General features: G+C 68.1%; 1 protein-coding gene across 1 annotated transcript; it reads left to right on the top strand.

Annotated features, from left to right (window-relative positions):
• Positions 1-3,406: 3,406 nt before the first annotated feature.
• ASIC4 (acid sensing ion channel subunit family member 4) lies at positions 3,407-23,031 on the top strand (the record flags this gene model as incomplete). The annotated part of the gene is made up of 10 exons (XM_082763028.1): positions 3,407-4,215; positions 20,593-20,737; positions 20,828-20,955; positions 21,142-21,301; positions 21,436-21,492; positions 21,591-21,744; positions 22,118-22,209; positions 22,443-22,522; positions 22,641-22,745; positions 22,912-23,031. The coding sequence occupies exons 1-10, from the start codon at positions 3,640-3,642 to the stop codon at positions 23,029-23,031; spliced, it is 1,617 nt and encodes a 538-aa protein (XP_082619154.1). The 5' UTR covers positions 3,407-3,639.
• Between the last annotated feature and the right edge of the window lie 800 nt (positions 23,032-23,831).

Raw genomic sequence — 23,831 nt, 5'->3', positions numbered from 1 at the left:
CCAGGGCTGGTGCTGGTGGCTGGGGAGGGGACATGGGACCCTCACTGGGGTCTGTGCGTGAGTGGCCCCTCCAGGGGAGGGCGCACAGCAAATAATCGATCTCTCCTCTCGGTGGCAAGGCAAGAAAGCCACAAACAAATCCTCTTCCAGATTGGCCTGAGAATAGAGGAGGGCAGTGGCTGTGTCTCGGAGGGGATGAATCATTGTGAGCGTGCTGCAGGGCACCAGGCAGGATCAGTCCCACGTGCACCCCTCCAGATCGGGGGCAGCTTCCCCTGTGTGGGGACTCCACCTAACCCCTGCTGCCTCTTGCAGCGTAGAGGAGCCCTGATACACCAACCCCCCCCTTCTTCTGTGCTCACAGCAGTTATTTTGTCTAAGGTTGCAGCCTCTGCTCTCGCCCAAACCCCCAGTGCCTCCAGCCGGTCTCCGTCACTGCTATCTGTTATTGCCATCCTCTGCACTCTTTCCAATTAGTCTGGATTTTTCTTGACGTCTGGTCCTGGACCAGGCACAGGGGGCCCGCCGAGGCCTCGCCAGCAGCAAGAGCTTCAGCTGCCTGGCGAATGCTGCCCCTCCTCACGCAGCCCCCAGCGCTGTCCTCCTTTCCACAGCTGCAGGGCAGCCACTCATCCCCCGTGACAGGGGCACATCCCCCCCGAAACAGCAAAGCTTCTTCCCTCCTTCCCTAGCTCCTGGCTGCTTCTCCGAACAGCTGGGCAGCTGGGAACCTGGCTTCTGCCTGCGCAGACACCCGCACCTGCACGGCTCCTCCTGCCCGGGGGTTCAGCCCCCCGCACGCGGTGCGCACCCGGCTGGAGCCGTGCCGGGTGTCACATTCGGAGAAGCCGACACCACTGCTGCCCGCTGCCGGGGCTCCTCTGCTCCCCGACCCAGCCCAGATCTTTGCGCTTGTCCTTTCGAATCGGATCTGATTGTTTTCAGGCCATTTCTCCGATTTGTCAACATCATTTCAGATTCCAGCCCTGTTTCCTCCAGCCCTCGCGGCTCCCCCCCCCGCCATCCAAGCACGGCACGCCAGGACCTCACCGCTCACCCACCCAAGCCTGGGGGTGCGGGGCAAGTGAGGGGGACCCCAATTCCCCAACCTGCCTGCACACTTGCACGGTGGCAGCCCTGCAGCATCCCCCCTCGCTGCCTCTCTCCCCCCGTGCACGCGTGCCATGCTCAGCCGCAGGTGGGGGGCTCCGGTGCAGAACGGCGAGACGCGAGATGCTGCCAAGTGGCAGCGAGGGCTGTTCCCAGCTGGTGCTTTCCTCGCTGCCTTGTCTGGTCCCAAGGAAAAGCAGCCCCTGAGCCTTGCTGCCACCCCTCTCCCTGGCCCTCCTACCCCAGCGTTAGCTGCCTGTGCTGCACTGGGAGTTGGGTTTCCTGGCTGGGTTTGTCCCCATTTGGGCAGCGGGCATCTCCACCAGCTCTCAGCCTCCCTGCCAGCTCCACCCGTGGTGCACAGCCCATGGTCCTGCTCATCGCCCTGCCCTGCAGAGCGCTGCCCACAGCCACAGGATGGGGCTTGTGTCCTGGGTGTCGCTCATTTGGGTCCAGCTTGATCCCAATCCCAGCCCAGCCACACTTCAGACTATTTCTGGGGTCCAGCGGGCCTGGTGGCCAGGCAGGAACAGGGCACAGCAGGGTAGAAGAAGGATGGGAGGAGGGGGGAGAGGACATGTCCCTGAGCACAGTGGAGGGTTTATGAGGATGTCCTGTAGTCACACAGTGTGGTTTGCCCGAAGGATCTGGGGCACAGACCCTGCCCCTACACCACGGACACAGCAGGGGCTGGCTGACAGCATGGAACCGCCCGGCAGCCCCTCGGCGTCCTCACACCCCTTCCACCATGCCCCTGGGAGACACAGGCAGGGGTCCCTGCAGCCTGGGGCTCGTCACGGCGTGGCTGGGGCCGCTCACAGTGGCAGCACTCCCTGCCACGCTTCGGTGGGCCGGGGGCACGGGGTTGGCACGTGCACGCCGCATCCCTGGGGCAGGGGGAAGCAGGCGGCCGGGGCCGTGCGTGCTCCCCGCCGGAGGCAGCCTATCATGCCGTATTGACCCGCACTGGAGGCAGGAACATGTGTGCCATGCACGGATCGATGGGAAGATTGAAGATGTGTGTGCGCTTGCCGGACGGCTGGGGGAAGCTTTGCCGTTGGCACCGGCAGCGCAGTGAAGGTCACGCTGACCTGCGGCGCGGTCCCCGGGGAGAGGCGAGGCCGCTGCCGAGCTCCTGGGGGGGTGTGGGGGGGTCTCACCGCCTGTGCTACCGGACCCCGGCCTCCCCATCGGGCTCCGAACCCCCCGGAGAGAGCCGCATCTCCTGGGGGGCTGCCTGCTGGAGGCAGGGAAGCGGTGGGGAAACTGAGGCAGGGACACCACGGTGCCGCGCAGGGGAGCGGCCGGCCCCACAAGCCGGTGCCCCCCACCCTCACCCCGGCCCCCAGCCCACCCAGCAGAGCAGGCAGAGCCCCCCCAGCTGCGGGCAGGACGGGACAGCAGGAGGGGGTGCCGGGGGTGCTGCGGGGAAGCCCCGCGGCTCCCCCGTCCCGGGGCTCGGCGCCCGCCGGGCTGGGGCGCAGCGGGCCGCGGCAGGGAGGCGGTTAACGGCCAGGGAGCCGCCGAGGCAGGAGGAGTCCGCGGGCGGGCGAGCAGGAGGGGGCCGCCGGGCGAGCTGCCCGCAGGCTGCCCGCCCCCGCCGAGCCGCCCCGAGCCGCCCCGAGCCGTGCCGAGCCGCGCCGAGCCGTGCCGTGCCGCGCTGCCCCGGGGCGCACGGGCCGGGGCGAGGCGCACAGCGCGGCGGCGGCGGCGGCGGCGGCGGCGGGGGGCAGGCACCGTGCCCCGCCCGCCTCGGCACGGCACGGCACGGCACGGCACGGCACGGCTCGGCACGGCCACGGCACGGCTCGGCACGGCCACGGCATCGCAGGGCACGGCGCGGCACGGCTCGGCTCAGCGCGGCATCGCACGGCTTGGCTCGGCGCGGCACGGCTCGGCAGCGCTCGGCGCGCCTCGGTTCCGCTCGGCTCGGCGCGGCTCGGCTTGGCGCGGCTCGGCACGGCTCGGCTCGGCTCCGGCAGGTCCCGAGCCATTCAAACAAGTGGCTCCCGCAGCACTTGGGAGCCGGGGCTGGAGAGAGGGCGCGGAGCGGCTCCCCCTGCCCCGGAGGCGCGGGGCCCTTCACACTGCCTCCTTCTCTGGCGCTCGCTCTTTATTCGACGATGAAATAATGTTGACATGTCTTGAATTATTAAGTATTCCCTGGATTTTATTAGCACATGATGCCTAAATGCTGCCTGTATCTGCCGGGGTCTTAACCAGAGAGGAGCGAAGGAGAGAGGCAGAGACACAGAGCGAGGGAGAGGAGAGAGAGGGGTTTTTGACAGCTGTATTTGTGCTGATAAGCGAAGGCACAAGGAGACGATCGACTAGTGAGACAAGAGGGAAGCGGCGGCTCGGAGCTGCTGAGAGGGGCTGCGCTTCCCTCCCGAGACGGCTCGGCCCTCCCGGCGCCGTGCTGGGGCTTGGGGGGGACCCGAGCCCCCTCCCAGCGCCTGGCCGGGCTCTCGGCCGGTGCCCGTGCCGGGGGGCAGCCCGCTGGCTGGGCACGCCGGCCGCGCGGGGCAGATGCCGATTGAGATCGTGTGTAAAATCAAATTTGCCGAGGAGGATGAGAAGCAGAAGGAGAAAGAAGAAGGGGACAAGGAGAGCCTGATCGAGGAGCCCGCGCGGCCCCGCTCCCGGGACCTGGCCGCCTTCGCCAGCGCCAGCACGCTGCACGGCCTGGGGCACATCTGCCGCTCGGGGCGGCTGGGCGTGCGCCAGACCCTCTGGGCGCTCGCCTTCCTGGCCTCGCTCGCCTTCTTCCTCTACCAGGCGGCCAAGTCGGCGCTGCTCTACCTGGAGCACCCCCACGTCATGGCCCTGGACGAGGAGGCCATCCGCGAGATGGTCTTCCCCGCCATCACCATCTGCAACATCAACCGCTACCGCCACTCGGCGCTCACCGACGCCGACATCTTCCACCTGGCCAACATGACCGGGCTGCCCCCCAAGGACCGCGACGGCCACAAGGCCACGGACCTGCTCTACCCCGACCCCGACATGGCCGACATCGTCAACCGCACCGGCCACCAGCTCGACGACATGCTCAAGAGCTGCAACTTCAGCGGCGAGAACTGCTCCTCCCGGGATTTCACTGTGGTGAGTGCGCAGCCCCGGGGACGCCGCCGGCGCTGGGGGGGCTCTGACCCCGCCGTGTCCTCGCCGCAGCGGGGCTCCCCGGCTCGCTCCGGCTGCTGAAGTTTTGCATCTCTCCGTGTTCGAGTTTCCCTCCAAGTTTCGCATGGAGAGAGAGAAAGGATCCTCCGTGGGAGCTCTCTGCTGCAGGACTGCACTGCCGGCAGCTCCGGGGCTGCAGGAGGGGGTCATGGGCAGGAGCGGGGGCGGATGGGGGAGCGGGGTGGGCGAGCAGCGGGAAGGGGAAAGCGGTGGCACGGAGCCCTGCTCCAGCCTCTCCTCACCGCGGGTTGAGCTGCTCCATCGCAGGGCATTTTGCACAGCAAGAGTGGAATGGGGGGGCCGGGACCCCTTTGCACGTAGGAGAGCCCCCCTGCCTTCGGGGGTGGGCACTGGGGTGTGTGTGAATGCGGGAGGCTGTCAGCATTGCACACTCGTGTGTGTGTGTGCAAATGCACGTGCCCAGCACCCCCAGAAGGTCTGCTCTGGGGCATGGCCACAGCCGGGTGCCCTGGGGGCCACCCCCAAAGCTGGGGGTCCCCAGACCCCAGCAGCACTGTGCCCACCCAGGCAGCGAGCTCCCAGCCGGGCACCGCGACTGTGCGGCTCTCGCTAATGTTGAGCCTGGAATCACAAATCCCCGGTGTGGTTTGGGGAAATAAATGTGCTGAACGGGCGGAATACCTGATGGGACCCCTTTCAGCCCGTAATGACTCTGGAAATGAGCCGCCTCTCTGCTCCGGCTGCCAGGGGCTGCTGCTCTGCCTGCTCGCTGCGCTCCCCGGAGCAGCGCTGCCAGCCGGAGCCCGCTCCGTGCCGGGGAGGGGGGTGCAATACCGGGGGCTGCGCAGCCTGCTGAGGGGAGAGGAGGCTCCATGGGGCTGGAAATGGCTGATGCAGCACGTCCTGCTTCACTTCGTGCCCATCACTGCAAAGCCTTTCTAGTGCGGGGTGCTGCTGTCCTAGGGAAAGCACTGTTTGGGGAGGTGTTACAGGGGGGCTGCCGTGGGGAGCGTTTGCCTGCAGTGGGGTGGGGAGGAGCGGGGGGCAGCAGGGGGGACCCTCCTCCTCCTGGGGTTTTGCTGGGCTCTGTGCTTGCTGTAGCCGAGCTGCCCGAGTTTGGGTGCCGGGGAGAAGTGAGATCCAGTGGGGAGAGCGCAGGGAGCCCCGGTGCTGGGCAATCCTGCACGTGGCATGTGGGGCTCAGCCACGCTGGCTGGTGGGAAGGTGGAGAGCCCAGCATCGTGCCGGGTAGCAGCACGGCATGGCAGTGGGATTTGGGCTGGGTACCAGCTTCCTAGAGCACGGATATACATGGGGACAGCCACTGGGACTGTCCGGTGTGCCGTCTCCGTGTGCTGGAGCAGGCTCCAGGCAGCGGGGTCAGGACGGGGAGCCCAGAGCTGGAGGCACCCGGAGCGGTCAGCAGGCAGGGCTGTCCCTGCCACCTCTCGCTGGCCACTTTCCCGATGCACCTGGAGCCAAGGGGTGATCTTGGGGCAGAAGAAGGTGCAAGACACGGGCTTGGGAAGGGGAGGGGAAGGCAGGAGCAGAGGGGAGGGATTCGGCAGCCTCTCTGTGCCACGCAGCACGTCCCAGAGCCGTGCCAGGCAGCGGCGGGACCTGCCGAGGCAGCGCACAATTTGCAGCTGGAGCCTGCTGCTCCCGTTCCCCGAGCTGAATCTGTCCCCTGTGCCTCCTCCTGGGGATGATTCAAGCACGGTGTTTGCAGCTTGGCAGGCACGGGTGAGTCCCAGCCGCCACGTGTGGGCTTGGGAGCCGCCGTGCCTGCCAGCTGTGGCCCCGGTGCAGGAGCACCCGGTGCTGCGCCGCACCCCGCTGTCACACCGAGCTCCCGGCCCTGGGTGCCCCGCGTGCCTTTCTGCTCACAGGGCTCCTGTGAGCCCACCGCAGCGGGTGCTCTGCGGGCGTCCCTGCAGGGATGGAGGGCTCGCAGGGCTCGCAGCGCCCGGAGCAGAGGTTGTGTCCCCAGGGGAGGCAGGGAAGGGAAGTTTTCCCTTGCAGCTCCCCGGGGCTGTGCTTGCAGGGGTGCTGGCGCCGATCCTCTGCTCTGTGCGCACGGGGGGCTTCACGCAGAGGCCAGAAGCGTGACGGCCCCTGGGTGGCCGTGGGCAGCCTGCCCGCCGGGCCAGCAGTGCTGCCGAGCCGGAGCGCGGAGCTCGCAGCCGGTGAGCACAGGATAAACAGCTCGCGCGGGTCCTTTAAGTAGGCGCCGCGAGTGGTAAATGATCTTCCCCTATTTAACGTCACAAATCCTCATTCTTTATGGGATAGCAAATTAAGAAACTATGGGGAGAAAAATCCCCAGCGTAAGCATCTTCCGTGTAATAAAGCCCGGCTGGGCTGTAAATCTCCCCAGGCGGCAGGGACAGCACCGAGCCGCAGCGAGGCTCCCCTGCAGCCTGCTGACAAATGTGCCCCGTGCGCAGGCTGCCGGGAACCCCGGGCAGAGCCTTTTCCTACCCCTCTGCACCCCTTACTGGGGGGCAGCCCCGTCCCCTGGGGTGCACAGCCCCGTGCCATGGGCACGCTGCCCGCTGCCCGGGGCAGGGCGCTGGGTGCCGAGCCCGGCCGGGCGGGCGCAGCTGCGGCACCGAGGGTGAGGGTGCGAGGCGTGCGGCGGTGCTGCAGGGAATCAATAGCTCGCTTTCCGCGCCATTAAGCGGGAGGCGTCCCCGCGGGGCCGGGGCTCAGCTGCGGCTGGTGGCCCGTGGCCGCACGGTAGCCCGCTGGCACCCAGCCCCGGGGCCATGCTGGCCACCCCTGGGTGCACCGCGGCGCTGGGGACAGCGGAGGTGGCTTTGGGCAGGGCAGGGCAGGTGGTGGCCAGGCCAGCAGCTCGCCCTGGCTCCTCGCAGGCTGTGCTGGTGGTTGTGCCGGAGCCTCTCTCAAAACCACGTTCCCCCATCAAAAGCCTTTTGTTTGTGAGCCACTGCTGCTGCCGAGGCTTCTCCTGCGAGAGCTGGGGCTGGGGGAGCGCAGAGGTTGCCCAGAGCTGGCAGCGGCCTCGGAGCTGGCAGCGGCCCCGGCTCTCCTGGCAGGGCCCCCCCGGGCCGTGGGCTGTGCGGGGCTCTCTGCGCCCCGTGCTGACCCCCAGGAGAAAACCCCACACGGGTGGGCAGCGTTGGCTGCGTGCTGCCGGCTGGTGGGGGGCTGCAAAGCGCCGCGTGGGGCCGAGCCCTGCAGCCCCCCGGCAGGGAGGGCACGTCCCCAGCTGCCTCCTTCCCCCCTGCAATCGGCGCCGCTTCCGACGCGGGGACTCTCTCTGACCTTTCCGCCAGAACCATATTTAATACACGTTGCATTTTCAGCCTGTTTGTATACCTGGAAAAAGCTGGGCTCGTTCCTCTCCCCCTGCCCCTGCCCCACCTGGTGCTGCTGCTCACCCACCGAGGCGTTCAGCCACCCCGTTTTGCCTCTTTGTGGTCTGTTCGCCACGGGGAGCAGGGGGCTGGGGGCACACGTTTCCCTTCCACGCTGGCCCTGCAAGGCCCTGCGAGCCTCCTGCTCGCTGCAGCCCCCAGGCAGAGCTGAGGACCGGGCAGGATGTGTCACCGTGCTGTGCCGTGCTGGCACGGCCCCAGATCTGTGTCTCTGGTGGCGCAGATGGGCTCTGTTTCCTCGTGCTCCTGTCCGGAGCGGTGGCAGCTCTGGCACGGTTACACATGAGCTGCCCGGGCACGGCTCGAGGCGCTGCTTGTGCCAGAAACCGGGGGACTTTAATGCAATTCGTTGCCATTTAATTTTACACAATTCCTGCTGCTTAATCCGCTGAGAAATGCTAATTTATACAATTCACGTCTAAAAATAAATGTCAGTCCAGCAGCTCCCAGCAGTGGGTAGCTGCTCCCCTGAGCCCCCGCTGGAGCCTCGTGCGGGGGACCCCAGCTCGGGGCGCACCCCCGAGGTGCCCAGGCCTTGGGGTGCAGCCCCGGGGCCGGCAGCTGTGGGGTGATGGGGTTATGGGGTGCCACGGCAGGGCAGCGAGGGGCTGGCTGGTCCCACGGGTGTCACCGCAGAGCCCCTCATCGCAGCGGGTCTGGGGGCTCTGTGGCAAGGAGATGCGGGGTGTCACGGTGGTTTGGCCGCCTTTTGGGATGGATTGGGAGGTGGGAGGCGTGCAGGGCCCCCGAGCTGTCTTTGAGGCCCAGTTCCCGGGGCTTTCCCCAGGGAGGGCAGCCTGGCCCGGCGTGCAGCTGCAGCCGACAGCGCTCAAGGCCAGCGCCCCGGTGCCAAAGAGGCGCCCGGTGCCAGGGGCTGGCACGGGGACACCCGAGCCGTGTGTGCTGGGTCCAGCCGCGGGTCAGGGCAGCCCCCACGTAGCTGGTAGCCATGGATATGTTGTAAGGCACCTTTCATTTCTGTGGGAGCGTAGGGAAGCCCATACCCCATCTGCCTGGGCTGCCTGGATGCATCCCTACCTCCCTGAGCATGCAGGGGACGGGGACAGGGTGGGATCCTGCTGGGAAGCAGTGGAGAGGACAAGCCCGTTCCGATGCCCATCCACACGGGGTGGCTCCAGCCCTGGTGGCAGCGTGGGGACGGGTCCCTGGGGCAGCGGGTGGGCTGCGAGGGCTGCGGGAGCCCAGGGGGGGGGGAGCAGGGGCGCGGGGGCGGCGCGGCGGGGGAGCAGAGATGCTGGAGGAGCCGGCGGCTTTCCCACCGCATCCCTGATTGAGATCGGATCACCGCGAGCATAAAAAAGCTCTCTTCATAATTATATTTAATGAATTGACTTTAAAAGCTCTTACACTCTTATCTGGGTAATTTAATATCACACACTTAATAAGCCTGTCTCCGATACGGGGGGAGCCAGCGGCCGCGACGCCCGCGCCTGGTGTGGCTCCCCGGGGACGCGGGACGTGCTGCTCGGCTGGCCCCACGTGGAGGGCTGGGTGGATCGGGGGACACCGCTGTCCCCTGGGGACAGGGCACCCCTGGGGGCTTGGTGCAGGGGCTGGGGGACCATGGGGCTGGGGGGCACGGTGCCATGGGGCTGGATAGGGGTGAGGTGACTGCCTGTGGGTCCAAGGGGGCTCACGGGGTGCAGGAGGCTTGGTGTGGGATCTGCGGGCATGGGGCAGGGCTGGCTGGGGTGCCAGCACTGGGGGTGGACACCGTGTGGCTGGCAGGGCTGTGCTGTGACCCTGTCCCCAGTGTCACTGTCACCTGTGGCAGGAGTCCCGTGGCCAGGAGGCGCTGGGGGCAGCCGCAGGGCAGAGCACACAGCGTGGGCCCCCGGTGCTGTGTCCATCCTGCTCCTGCACACCCAGGGCTCACCAAAACAGGGCACTGGATCCCAGTGGCACGGCTGCTGTGGGGACAGTGGGGCAGGCATGGGGGCAGAGCCAGCTGGGGGGGCAGAAGGAGGGCTGCCACTGACCCAGCAGTGCACGCACCCCTCCAGGGACACAGGAGCAGCCCCCAGCACCCCACAGCCACAGCGGGGGTGACAAAGCCAGCAGCCGGGCTCCCGGCACCCCCCCAGCCCTGCCCCACACGGCTCCCCACAGCCGGGACGGGGACCGGCGGGGTGCGGATGGCGAGGGCGCAGCGCTGGTGCGCAGCTGGCCGTCCCCGTGCTGCCTGGCGGTGCCGGCTGCCGTGCCAGCGCGCGGTGCCAAGGCCGGGCGGGCTGCGGGGAGCCGCGTGCCAAGGCGGTGACGTGGGGGGGACGCAGCTGCCACCTGGCCCTGCCTGGGGCGGCAGTCCCCAGGAGAGGGGTTCCCGGGCACCCCGCGGGCAGCCCCGGGGCGCGGGGCCGGGTCTCCCCGCGCTGGAACGGCAGGTTCACGGGGCTGCGCTAAGTGACGCAAATGGTTTGAAGCCCATAAAGAGAGACGGTTTTATGTAAGACGACTATATAAAGCTCTGCTGTTCTGCCATTGATGAGATATAGGCCTTTATTTATAGAAGGCAATGTTTGCGGTGCGAGGGCTGAACGCCAGCCAGGGACCCGCGGATAGGGCGTCGAGTCATTTCACATGCAGCTGCCGTCGACACTGTTCACACATTAAAGAAAAAAATTAACAAGTTTGCAGCCAGTCAGGTGGAAAAAACAATAATTGTCGAAAACCGTATTTCCCCCTTTTTCCAATAACAAATAGCTGAAGCGCTGCTGGGGAGGCTTGGGCTTGCTCAGCGCCTGCACAGAGCTGGCTGAGGCTGCGGCACGGCCGGGAGGGGGGCACTGGACAAGGGGGGGGCACGCTGGGGCCGTGGGGCTCCGGCAGAGCTGGACATCTCCCCAGGGCACCGTGTCCCCTCCCTGCCCCGTGCTCGCTGTCCCCAGGGTGCAGGCAGGCACGGTGTGGGGCTGAGGATGCTCTGTGCGCGGTGGCTGCAGACAAAGCCCTGCTGGCTGGGTTTCCCTGCCAGCAGCTCCCCGCCCGCGCGCAGGGGGATGTGCTGAGGTTATTTCTTGGCCAGATGTGGCCGGGTTCTTGCTGGCGAGCGAGCAGCACGTCCCTGTGGTCAGAGCGCCCTGCCAAATTTCGTTTCATGCACGAAAGGAGGAAAAACTTCTCATGATTAATTGCGCAACAGGGGAGAACACGCAGCTCTCTAACCTGCTCCTTGCTGATCGCTGCCCTTTTCTTCCTCGCTGCAAGTGCAGCTGGGGAGAAGGGGGCGAGCTCTTCCCCAGGGCACGCTGTGCTGCACAACCCTGGGGCTGCACGGGCAGCGAGCGGCGAGCTCGGTGGTGCACGGCGAGGGCAGGAGGTGCCGGAACAGCCCTCGCTGCCCTCCTAACCCTGCAAGGGGAGGGAAGGCAGGCAGGGCTTCACAGCAGGAGAGCAGTCAGGCTGGTGCTTGAGCTGCTTTCTCGCAGCTCCCTGCACATTGCTGCGGGCTGATGTCCGAGGCTGTCCCTTGCTTACGCTGCAAAACCTTCCCTCTGTGCACTGAGCCGTGCCCTCGGTGTGCTGCGCCAGCGCGGCTGCGGGCAGGGCACTGCCTGCCCCCTCTGTGTGCTGCCTGCTTGCAGCAGGGAGAGGAGGAGCGGGGTCACGGGGCCAAGCTGGGGCACATCTGGGCTCTGTGCCTGCACGGCCGGTCCCCGCCGGGCAGCACACACGGGTGGGGAGGGTCCTGGGCACCCCAAGCTCTCCGCTCCCTCCCCGGGAGCAGCTGCTCACTGGGTGCTGAACGGCCATTAAGCGCCGGCTGAGCTTTGATGGAGTCAACAGGTTTTCCTCCAGCGGAACAAAAGGTTACCTGCTTGATTGCAGAGCCGGGAGCACAGGCAGAGGTGAAAAGCGAGGGCAGGAAAGCCAGAGGCCGGGAGAGCTGCGGGTGCCCTGTCTGTGTCAGGGAGCTCAGAGACACCGCCAGCCACAAGCCCATGGGGTGTGCGGGGCCGGGGCCCAGGGTGGGAGGGGAGAGCTGGCACCAGCCTCATCAGCCAGAGCCCTGATTAATCACTAGCTGCCAGCCCTCCAGCCTGCAGCTCATTAGCAGTTTAATTCCTGGTGCCCATCGTGCTGGAGGGCCGCACGGCTCTGATTGAGCCGCTGGGACGGGCTGGGGCTGCCCACCAGGGCCAGCAGAGTGGGCAGGGGCAGGCAGGAGCTGGGTGCCCCAGCAGGGCAGCCCTGGGCGCACAGGGGTGGGCACGGCCTCACGTCCCAGCTGCCAGGAGGGGTTTTGATGGGAGCAGCCCAAACCCTGCTCTGGCTCCAGAGCTGCAATCTGTGCTGTTTCTGCCCAGCCGGAGGAGGGAGGGGGGCGCGCAGAGCCAGGGCCCCAGTGGGAGCAGGGAAGCGTCTCCATCTGTCTGCAGCACTCAGCGGCTGGAGAGGCCAAGGTGGCCCCCGAGCGGGGCTGTCCCCAGGTCACCTCTTCGCAGGAGGCAGGGTTGGCACGGCATCTGCAGCTGCCCAGGGCAGGGCAGGGAGCAGCCGCCTCCCTGGGGACTGAGGACACTGCAAATCCGAGGTGGATGCAAGCATTAATTATGTCCCGGCTGCTCGGCCACTGCCATGGCTGCTCGTGCAGAGAGAAGGGGTTACACCGGTGGCATGTGCTGGCTGTCACCCCACTGCGCCCCACACTGTGCCGTGCCGGCCAGCCCTGCTCTGCCCAGCCCCAGGAGGTGAATGGCAGGAGGAGCAGGAGGCAGGAGCGGTGTGAGCACTGTTGAGCAGCCTGGCTCTGAGATCCCACTCATCAGAGAGCGTCTGCACATCTGTGTGCTAATTATGGACAGAGGTTTGCAGGCTGTCCCTGCCCTGCCTCTCCATGGCCCCCTGCCCGTCCCCATCCCATCCCATCCCATCCCATCCCATCCCACCCCATCCCACCCCATCCCATCCCATCCCATCCCATCCCATCCCATCCCATCCCATCCCATCCCATCCCATCCCCTCCCCTCCCAGCAGTGTGCACGGTGCCATCCCTGTAGCCCTGGAGCACGCAGCAGTGACAGCCACTCCATCCCCAGGTGCCTGCCTGATCTTATCGTGGTGGAGCTGCCTTGCAGAGGGAGTTTTTCAGGCTCTGCCCCTCCCGGCGCTGCTGCTGCTCCGACATCCTGTTTCCTTATCACCTGACATGACCTTAATTTACTCCCCAGGCTGACAGCGCTCCGGGCTTCTCCTCCAGAAGCTGGATCTCAGCGCCGTGCCCTGCCTCACCCGCTGCAGGACCTCGGCACAGGCAGCGGGAGCAGGGCGCAGAGGGCTGCGCAGGGCAGGCAGCACTGGCGGATTGAAATGCTGGCACCGACGACTTCTGTAGCCACGTTATCTCCCAAGCTGGGCAAATATTGGCGGAGGGGAGATTATTCAATAGCAAAGTTTGCAGATGGGAATCACGGCGTGTGATCCCACGGGCTCCGTGCCGCAGCCCGCCTGCTCCGGAGCAGCCTCGGCTCCGTGGGGCTGAGCCTCTCAGGGACACGGCGTGGGGACAGGACAGGGCCCTGAGCAGCATCCCGGGGGCCTTCCCCTGTGCTGGTACCCAGCAAGGCACTGGTCCCAGCTTCCCTGCAGCTCCCATCCCACCCCGCAGCACTGGTGTACCTGTGCGCACTGTGCCAGGGACCCTGCTCAGCCCCACGCAGCCCCTGGCACGGTGGGGCTGAGCTTCCCCAGGTGTGGGCACCGCCTGGAGCATCTCTTCTCGTCCTGGAGTCTGCACCCAGCTCCCCTCCCTGGGCAGCTTCTCCATGTGGGCCCTGGTGGCCACTGGGGCTCCTTGGGGGCACCAAGAGGGGTGTCCCCCCCCCAGCACCCAGCCAGGAGCCTCCATCCATCGGCCCCCGCACCCAGGAGCGCGCGGGCTGGGGAAAGCCAGCCCCTATCATGTTTGTTCCATTGATTTAGTGCCGTGGAGAGGGTTTAATCAGCCTTTAGCCTGCACGCTCCAGCATTAAGAACAAATCCATTAGCCACGAGATAACCACAAAGGGTTGCGCTGAGGCTGGATGAGGTCCCAGCGCCTTCAAGATGCAAATTGGCAATCAAAGATCAAAGCCGTGCAGCTCCCTAATCTCTACTAAAAGGGCTCAGCTATTAACGAGCCCTTTCCCGCTGGGCTGTGATCACCCCACTTCACTCCTGTCCCGATGCGTGGCGCGTTGTGCCGTGCCCCTGGCCCCCACGCTGACCCTGGGGATGAGGGCGCAGAGGGGACCCGGGCTGTTTGTTTGCGCCTTGCTGCCTGCGGCTCTGATGTGCTGCTGTCAGATTTGTGCTGGTGCAGAGAGCAAAGCCCCGGGGAGCCACTGGTCAGCGGGCAGAGGGGGCAAGAAGGGAAAGGGGCAGGGGCTGGGGTGGTGAGGGCCGTGCAGGGCTTGTGCGGAGACTTTGGGAGCAGGGGGAGGTGCTGCCGGGTGGTTTCCTTCCCTCTGCTCACGGATTTAGCCCTGGTGTGGCTGCACCAGGTGGCTCAGGTCAATCCCTGTGGGCCCCAGGGAAATCAGTGCTGGGGATGTGGAGTGGGGGCAGGCACAGGGCTTGGGCAGGGCCCCCTGGGGCCGTGTTCCCCTTTCTGGGGTATTCCTGCCCGGCTCCTGCGCAGTGCTGAGACCAGCTGCAGGATGGGGGCTCCCACCACAGCCCCAGCACGCTGGAAGCCGTGAAGCCGTCGAGCTGTGACAGGAGCTGAGCTGCCAGCACCGTCAGCAGATCTCGGGCAGCACAGATGGGCTGCCAGCGCCGGGGCACCGCTCACCCGGGACCCTGGCGGAGAGGCACGCACCACTGCCCGGGTGCCAGCACAGCACTTCCAGCCCCGATGTGCCTGGTCCAGCTCGGGGGAGCAGCATCCACCCCGCAGCACCCCTCTGCACGGCGGGGCGCTCAGGAGGACCAGCGCAGGGGGAGGTTTGGGCTGGGGCTCGGTGCCGCCGGTGGCTCTGACAGCATCCCCGGGCGGTGGCACAGCCTTGCCCTCGCTGAGCCGGGGCAGCAGGCAGCGAGGCGCTGGCAGCCTCTCAGCCGGGGTGATGATAAATCTTATCAGCGTAAACCCATCCGCAGGCAGCGGGATAACCCCTGTGACAGCCCAGCCTCAGCCGCGCTGCGGATTTACAGATAAATAACAACAAGGCTGGAGGGACCGGGCCTGTGCCGGCACCTGTGGGGGCACCCCGCGGCCACCCCTGCCACCAGAGCGTGTGTGTGGGGACAAAGCCACGCGTGATGCCGGCAGCGCATCCCCTGTGCCCTCGGCCCGCTCGGGCCAGGCGTGGGGCCGGTGCCAGCCGCGGGTGCCAGCAGCGTGGCGGTGCCAGGCGGCGCGGATGCTGCCGGGGGGGCGGCGAGGTGCGCTGGCAGCAGCTGCTGCCCCGGGCTGGCCGCCCCGGCTGGGCTCCCGCCTTGGCTGGCGGTGCGGCCGCGCAGCCGTGGGAGCCGTAATGAGATGGAGCAGCAGAAGGACGGCGAGATAAGGCTGCCTGCGCTGCCCCAGCAGATTAAACGCTGGGATTAAGCAGGCGGTGCCAGCTCTGCTGCCTTTTTATCTCGCTGCTTCTCCCCTCTTATTCTCCCGCAGTCGATAGTGAACGGTCTCGGAGCTGTCAGCAAAGGAAATTGCTTGTTAACCCTTTGGGGACGGGCGCGGGGCTGCCTGCACGGCTGCTTTCAAAGAGGAGCCTTCCCCGGGGATGTTGCTGCCTGCAGAGCGGGGCGGGCAGAGCACTGGGGCCGTGGGACCTCCCTGCTCCATCCCCATCCCAGTGTCCTGCTGCCCAGTGCTGGCCCCGTGGTCCCCATGGGGCTGCACACAAAGGGGCTGGTGGCGCTCAGCTCTGGTGCTGCCTCTCAGCCAAAAGCCCCTAGCACCGGGTGGCCGGGGGAGCAATGTGATGGGGCACGTGGGGTGACAGCAGCCAGAGAGCGGGGCTGGTCTGCGTCAGGCCCCACGGACCCTGGTACCCCCCTGGGCATCCTCGATGCTCCCTCCGGGTGCCACTGGGAGCCCAGCACCCAAACCCAGCTCTCGCCCTGTGTGTTGGTGTTTGGAGCGCGGCGCTGAGGCTGGGCTCAGCCCATCACGGCGATTTGCCACGGCGTGATGTGTGCTGTGTGCCCGGGGGCTGCGCGTGGGGGAGTCTGAGGATGCAAAACGGGCTGGTAGGAGCGGGAGGCGTGCACGGAGGCGGCAGGAGCGCGGCTTGGCACAGGCCTAACCCGTGCCAGGGGGTGCATGAGCAGCGAGATCTCACGCTCACCTGCAGCGGGCCAGCCCCAGGTGGGATGCTGTGGGGTGGAGAGGGCACGTCCCCGGGTCTGTATGGCCGGGGAGCAGGCAGGGGCAGCGTGCGAGCCCTGGGCAGCCGGGGCTGAGCGTGGCACGGCGCTGGAGCAGCTGCTGCGCGGGGCAGGAGGGCTGAGCCGGAGAGCTGAGCCCAAATCGCGAGAGGAAATGGGAGCAATTGGCACGTGCGGGCTGGCAGGAGGAACGCTGCGAGGGGCTGGGATTGCTGTTTATAAATACATCAAGGGAGTAAACACAACGGAGGGAAGAGAGCTATTTCAGCTCGGGGACAATGCTGGCGCGAGAACAAACGGTACAAAGCGGCCGTGCAGAAATTGGGCTTGGAAAGCAGCAGACCAGCGAGGTCCCGGGCCGGCCGTCCCCCAGGAGGGGAAGGCACAGCGCTGAGCTCGCCGTGCTGCCGGGGGCGGCCGTGTGCTGGCCCCGGGGGTCCGCACGAGTCCGGGTGCCCCAGCTCTGCCCCGCTGGCAGCACAGCCCGCAGCACAGCTGAGCACTTGGTATTCCAGCCGCGAGCCCGCTTGGCACCGCCAGGGCTCCCACGTCTCCCTGCTGGCTCCGGGGACACGTCCGCGGGGCTCAGCTGGCACGGGCTGGCCCAGCACATCTGCGCGGGGAGGTGGCAGGAGGGGTGCAGCCCCCCGGGGCGTGCCCGAGGCTCGGGGATTTGGGAGATGGGCTGGGATGCTGGGGGGGATGAGGAACATCCCATAGCGGAGCCCAGCACAGTGCTGGAGGGCCCTGCCTGGGGACAAAGGCGTCCTGGGGACCCCATGGGGGTGGCAGCCCCGGTGCAGGAGCTGTGCCCGGTGCCAGCAGCAGCCCCGTGTGGGGCAAGGACAGGGTGCAGGGGGGCTGTGGGTTTGGGGGGGCGATGGCACCGGTGCTGGAGCTGGGGTGAAGCCAAACTGGCTCCGGTCCTCACCCCTCTGGGGAGCAGGGAAGGGAAATGGTGCGACCGTGCGTGAGAGGGACGTTTGCAGAGGCGAAAACATCCCACTGGCTCAGAAAATTGCTGCAGAATCGGGCTTGAAATGAGTTGAAATTGCTGAATCCAAGCGGATCTCATATCCCGGGCAGTTGCAGTGCTGGCGTCAGCGCTGCGGCTTCCCTCCGTGGGCACCCAGGCGGGGGCTGTCAGCGCCACGGGGGGGGAGCAGGACACCGGGGACACGGCTGGGGATTTGGGGGGGCTCCAGCAGAGCCTGGGCTGGGCTGGCTGCAGCGGGGGGCAGCGTCTGTGGGCATGGCATTACCTGGCTGTGCCCGTGTCATCCCAGGACAAGCAGCACCCCGTGCCTCCAGCTCCGTGTGCCCGCTCAGGGAGCATCCTGTGCAATCTGGGGGCTGCAGCCCGTGGCCCAGCTGCTGCTGGGTTGCTGTGCCCAAGCTCACCCCCGGGTTCCCCTGGATGGGCAGCGTGCTGGGGTCTCCCCAGCCCTGTCCCCATTGTGCCCAGTGAGATTTGTCACCTGGGGGTGCCTGCTCCTGCGTGCTGTGCCTGTGCCCTGCTGGCTGCGTGTCCCGGGGGGGACACGGGACAGGAGCACATGTCCCCGGCGTGCAGGGCCCCCACGCGTGCTGCAGCTCCATCTCCTTTGCATGCAGGCTTGCGGCTGGCAGCTTAGCGCGGCCTCTTGTCTCTGCAGAGCAATCAGGATTTGTCGCTGCTTGCGATGTTTAACGTCGTCTTCCAGAGGCTAAATACCGTGGGGAGCCGTGTAAGCCGCGGAAATACCTGCATGAGCCGGGATCAGCCGCAGGCAGGCACAATGGGCTTGTAGCGACGAGCATGGGGGGGCTCGGGCATGTGTGGGGCTGGCCCCGGGGCCCCCTGCCATGGGAAACCCCGGTGCTGGTGGATGGGATGTGGTCAGGGTGCCGGGAACCAGCACCCGTGGGGTGCCCACACATGGGGGGCAAGAGGGGGAGCCCCGTGGGGTGGGGGCAGCGGGGTATTGGGGCTGTATGGGGTGGGGAGGGGGATCCTTCAGCCCCCCAGTGGCAGCGATCCCCAGCTGGGATCCGCCTGGCGAGGCGCCGGCAGCTATTTCTGTCAAGGTCAAAGTGTCTCCACGGCACAGAGCAGGGAAATGAGGAATCGTGTCGAGAAATTACCTCCCTAATGGGGTCTCCCCTGCGCGGGGATGCCGGTGTGTGGCAGCTGAGCGGGGAGGCCCGCAGGCGGTGCGGGAGCCCTGCCTCCCGGCCCCGAGGCCCACAGCACCCTTGGGTGCCCCGCGAGGGGAGCAGGGTGCCCAGGGGGCCGTGCCCCCAGCCGTGCCCGGCAGGACACGTGTGCTCCGCTCCACCCCGCGAGGCAATTTTCTGGGTCAGCTGCGGGCAAGAAACCATCTCCCAGAGCAGGCAGCCTCTGCCCTGCCCTTCCTCCTCCTCCTCCTCGCTCTGCTCCCGCGCTCCCTGTTATCTAATTGGGTTTGGCATGCTGGAAAGCCAAAGCCCTTCAGGACTGTGCTGTGCTCTCGCCGGCGAGCTCTCACAGCTGTCCTCGGCACCCTGGCAGCCGACGAGTCAGTAACTCAGCGGGGCGCCGCGGGCACCCCTGCCCTCCCCGCGCCCCCCGCGCCCCCCGCGCCCTGCTGCCCGCCCGGGGCCGCAGGGGACGGCGATGGGGACAAGGACGAGGCCACCGCTGCCACCGCCGCGGGACCTCTCCCTCCCCGCCAGCCCCGGCCCGTGTCCCCGGGTGCCCTCGCCTCTGCGCCCTGGCCCCATCCCTCTCCCCGGTGCCGCCCGGCGCAGTGCGAGCCGCCAGGAGCTGGCAGCGAGCAGCGAAATGCCATTTCCTGCGGCCGGGGGAGCTCATCCTCCCTTTACAGAAAAACTAATATCACAGCCGCCCCGGCGCGCCAGGCGCTGATGCTATCAGGCCGGCGGGCTCGGGCTCTCCGAGCCGCAATAAATCCCCGGCCAGCGGCTCCGGCAGCCCCCCCCCGCTGCCCTCCCGCAGCCCGGGGAGCTCGGGCTGCGCTCCCCCGGGGGGCACCGGGCACCGGGAGCCCGGCGTGGGGCTCGGGCGCAGCCGGGGCCGGCCGGAGCGCGGCGGGGCCGGCTGCCCAAAAGCGGGGCCCTGCTGCCCCCTGCCGGATCCCGGCCCTGCGGGCCCCCCCCCCGCTCCCTTTCCCTGCGCTTTGAAGCGCCCCTGACGGGCAGCCGGGCCCCCGCCGCCAGCCCCGAGCCTTTGAGGAGCCGCTGGGGGTGCGCAGATGCCGTCCTCGGCGCCGTCGTCGCTGTCCCCCCCCCTCGCCGTCCCGCTGTGATCAGAGCCGCAGCCGTCACTTCAAAGCGCCCGCCGGGCTCCCACGCAGCAGCAGCCCCCGGGGACGGGGTGGGGGCCCCCAGGCTGCGGGGATTTGGGGTACGGCACCGGGGAGTGGGGTACGCGGGAGGTGACCGCCCCCCCTCCAGGCTTGGCACCGTGTGGGGCAGGGCCCCCAGCCCCACAGATGCTTTGCCCCACGTTGGGTGAGATTTTGGGGGGCACGCAGGGCTTTGGGGGGGCTGTGGGGCCAGAGCAATGGGCAGGGATGCTCCGGGGTGCGGCACCCCTGGGCAAGGGGCTCACAGGGCACTGCTGGGTCAGGGCATCCCTGTGCCGGGGCTGCGGGGACCCCCTGCCTGGGGTAGCACAACACCCCTCACACCCCCGGCCCGGCTCGGGGAGGAATTTTCCATTCCCGAATCGAGGTTGGGGGAAGGCGTGCGCTTGCACCAGCCCCCTCCTCTCCCTCCCCTCGCCCGTCACAGCTCGGGAAGGCGCCTGCCACATCCAGCTCCGGGAAGGTGCGGAGCCAAAAAAGCCTCCCGGGAAGGAGACGGGGAGCGGGGAGCAGGCAGGAGCCCTCCCCCAGCGCAGCGATGCCGCTGCCCCTCTCCTGCTGCCCCGACGGAGAGGCCCTGGCCGCGGCGCAGGGCGGCTTCCTGCGCGCCACCCGCATCCCCGGGCTGCACTACATGGGCACCCGGCCCCAGTCCCGCCTGCGCCGCCTCCTCTGGAGCCTGGCCTTCCTGGCCTCCGCCGGGCTGCTGGCCACCGGGGCCACCGACCGCCTGCGCCACCTGCTCTCGCGCCCCGTGCACACGCGGGCACGCCTGGCCCGGGCGCCCCAGCTGCGCTTCCCGGCCGTCACCCTCTGCAACCCCAACCGGGCGCGCTTCCTGCAGCTCACCAAGCCCGACCTCTACTCGGTGGGGCAGTGGCTGGGGCTGTCGCGGGAGGACCGCTCGCTGGTGCCCGAGCTGCTGGCCGTGCTGGGGGACGAGCGGCGCCGCTGGCTCGAGCGCCTGGCCAACTACTCGCGCTTCCTGCCACCCCGCCGCTCCGAGCGCACCATGCAGAGCTTCTTCCACCGCCTGGGCCACCAGATCGAGGACATGCTGGTGGAGTGCCGCTTCCAGGGCGAGCGCTGCGGCCCCCAGCACTTCGTCCCCGTGAGTCCCCGCCTCAGGTGCCCGGCACCAGCCTGCGCCCCAGGGGCCCTGCAGGACTGTAAAGGGGGGCCCGGACCTTATCCTGCTTGCAGAGCGCCCTGCCTGAGCCCTTCCCCATCCTCACCCTCCCTCTCTCCATCCCCAGGTCTATACGCGCTATGGCAAATGCTACACCTTCAACGGGGACCGGAGGAACCCGCGGGTCACCCGCCAGGGCGGCATGGGCAACGGGCTGGAGATCATGCTGGACATCCAGCAGGAGGAATACCTGCCCATCTGGAGGGAGACCAGTGAGTAGGGCTGCGGGCAGGGCACGGGGTACAGGGGCTGAGGGCTGTCCCGTGGGACCGGCTGCCCACGCCCCCTTCTATCCCCCCCAGATGAGACATCGTTCGAAGCTGGCATCCGAGTCCAGATCCACAGCCAGGACGAGCCGCCCTACATCCATCAGCTGGGCTTCGGCGTCTCGCCTGGCTTCCAGACCTTCGTGTCCTGCCAGGAGCAGCGGGTAAGGCCGGCTCAGGGGGATGGCCATATGGGGCCAAGCCGTGGGGACAGCGGGGTGGTGCTGTTCCCGGGGATGCCACTTCACCCCACGCAGCCCCAACCTTTGCCGGGTGGCGGTGATACCCCACAGCCCCGGGGATGTCCCGGCCCCGTGCGTCCCTGCAGCGATGCCCTCCCTCCCCGGCAGCTCACCTACCTGCCGCAGCCGTGGGGCAACTGCCGGGCCAGCGTGCAGGGGGAGCAGACGCTGCCCGGCTACGACACCTACAGCATCGCCGCCTGCCGCCTGCAGTGCGAGAAGGAGGCCGTGGTGCGCAGCTGCCACTGCCGCATGGTCCACATGCCAGGTGAGGGTCCCGCCCGCCCCTGCACCCAGGGGTCGCCCCCACCCCATCGCTCGGCCCCTGCCACCCCCTAGAGGGGAGCGAGCGCGGGGTGGGGTGTGTGAGGCTCCCAACCCTGACCTGCAGCTTCCCCGCAGGCAACGAGTCCATCTGCTCTCCCAACGTCTACATCGAGTGTGCTGACCACACGCTGGGTAGGTGCGGGGCCGGGAGGGAGGGAGGGAGGGTGGCCCGGGAGGGATTTTGGGGGCGGAGGGTGTGTGCAGCTGTGCCCAGTGCTGCGTGCCCCCAGACGCGGCGGTGGAGGACAGCCAGGAGCGCTGCAGCTGCCCCACGCCGTGCAACCTGACCCGCTACGGCAAGGAGATCTCCATGGTGCGCATCCCCAACAAGGGCTCAGCGCGCTACCTGGCCCGCAAGTACAACAAGAACGAGACCTACATTCGGTGAGCCCCCGGGGCTGGGGCTGGCAGGGGGCTGGGGGGGGACACTGGGAATCTGGGGGTCCCCCCTGCTGCTGGCAGCATGTGGAGACCGGGTCCTGGCACGCACGGTCCCTGCAGCATCCTCTCCCTGGGGGGGCTGTGGTTAGAGGGGGGACACCGTCTCCTTGGTGTCCTCCCAGCCTGCCCGTCCCCACCCCGCAGTCCCACCGGGGCCATGACGTGTCCCTACTGTGTCCCCTCCATACCCAGGGCCCCACAGACCCAGCCTGTGCAACTCACAAGGGCACCGGGAGCACCCTGGGATGGGGTGGATGGGAGCTGGGGGAGGCTGGGGGCAGTGTGGGTGGTGACCGGCCCCACGGTGTCCCCGCAGGGAGAACTTCCTGGTGCTGGACATCTTCTTCGAGGCGCTCAACTACGAGGCCATTGAGCAGAAGAAAGCCTACGACCTTGCCGGGCTTCTCGGTGACTCCCCAGCCTTCCCACAGCACCCCCAGCTGCCCGTCCCTTCTCCTGTGCACCCCTGCTGCCCCCATCCTGCAGCCCCAAACCCCATTACCACCTTGTTCCCCTCTGTCTTTTGGCCCTGTCACCTCTCTGTCCCCCTCCATCCTTTAGCCCTGGCACTGCCATCCCCCCCCAGCCCAAAGGGGCTGTGCAGCAGCTCCCAGTGACCCTCTCTCCCCTCTCCTCCCCAGGGGACATCGGGGGACAGATGGGCCTGTTCATCGGCGCCAGCATCCTCACCATCCTGGAGATCCTGGACTACATCTACGAGGTGCGCTAGGAGCCGAGCAGGGGCCAGGCTCCCCGGGGAGGGGGTGTCCGTGCAGAGCGGGGTGCCCCCATGGGGTGCCGTGTGCGTGGGGCTCTGGGGCTGACCCCTCTGCCCCCAGGTGATCCGCGACAGGGTGAGCCGCGTCCTGCGCCGCTCCAAGCCGCCCCTGAAGAAGCCCTCGGGCAGCATCGCCACGCTGGGGCTGGAGGAGCTCAAGGACCAGGTACCCCGCCGGGGTGGGCTGCGAGGGCAGGGACCTGGGCAGGGTCTCCCCAGCCCTGTGGGGACGGGACGTGGCTCCCCAGGGCCAGGCTGCCGAGCTGTGGGATGGATGTAGGGGAAGGGCCGGGGGGCAGGAGGGCGCCCCCGTGACACTGCCATCCCCGCAGAGCCCCTGCGAGACGCTGGGCCGGCACGTGGAGGGCGCCTACAACGCGGGCATCCTGCCCAACCACCACCACCGCCACCACTACCCGCACCAGGGCGTCTTCGAGGACTTCGCCTGCTAGGCCAGCTGGGGACAGGGGGCGGCCAGCCCCCACCCCCCGCTGTCCCCTCCCCGCCGTCCTCACGGAGAGGCACCGTGGCACGGGGATCAGCCGCGCCGCTCACCCCCGGCCGTGCCACCGGCACCGCCGCGGCCCCCAGCCCCTCCGCCCAGCCCCTCCGCTTGCCCCCGGCGTGTGGGGTCAGCCCTGTCTCAAGCACACAGGATGGGGGGGCCGCCCCCTGTCCGGCAGCAAGAGCAGCCCTGGGCCCAAAACTGCATGCCAGGGGGGCTTCGGGGGAGCGGAGGGGCCCCCGCGATGCAGAGCATGCGAGGGGGGGCTGGGTTTCCCTCGAGGCCCCCCAGGCCCTTCCCTGCTGACCCCTCCTGGGGGGTCTCTGCCCTGCCCTGGCCCCCTGGCCCCCTCCCAGGGCATGTGGCAGGGCCGGGGGCTCCCACCTGCAGTCACACCTGCATGGCACCTCCCTGCCGCCCCTCCGGCCCCCAGCACCACCACCACTGTGACACCCCCCCGACACCTCCCCTCCTTCCCCAGCCCCACGCAGCCCCCCGGGGCTGCAGCCCCCCGCCCCGTAGCCGCCCCCAGCCAGACCCCTGCACTGTGACCCCCCCACACTCCAGTGTTAGCCCCCAGCCCCGCGGACCTCTCCCCGCTCTCCTGCCCCTAACCCTCTCCTCCCAGTGCCCCACAGCCCCCTCCAGCCTCCCCGCTCGCCCCGAGCAGGCTGTCCTCAGGCACAGCCACCCGGCACGGCACGGGGGCACCCGTCCTCGCTCCCCTGGCTGTCACAGCTCTTCCGC

Source organism: Aythya marila (assembly GCF_965140915.1).
Source record: "Aythya marila genome assembly, chromosome: 6".
Lineage (NCBI taxonomy): Eukaryota > Metazoa > Chordata > Aves > Anseriformes > Anatidae > Aythya > Aythya marila.
Note: the sequence above shows the minus strand (reverse complement) of the source record. Positions and strands in the feature narration are given on the sequence as shown.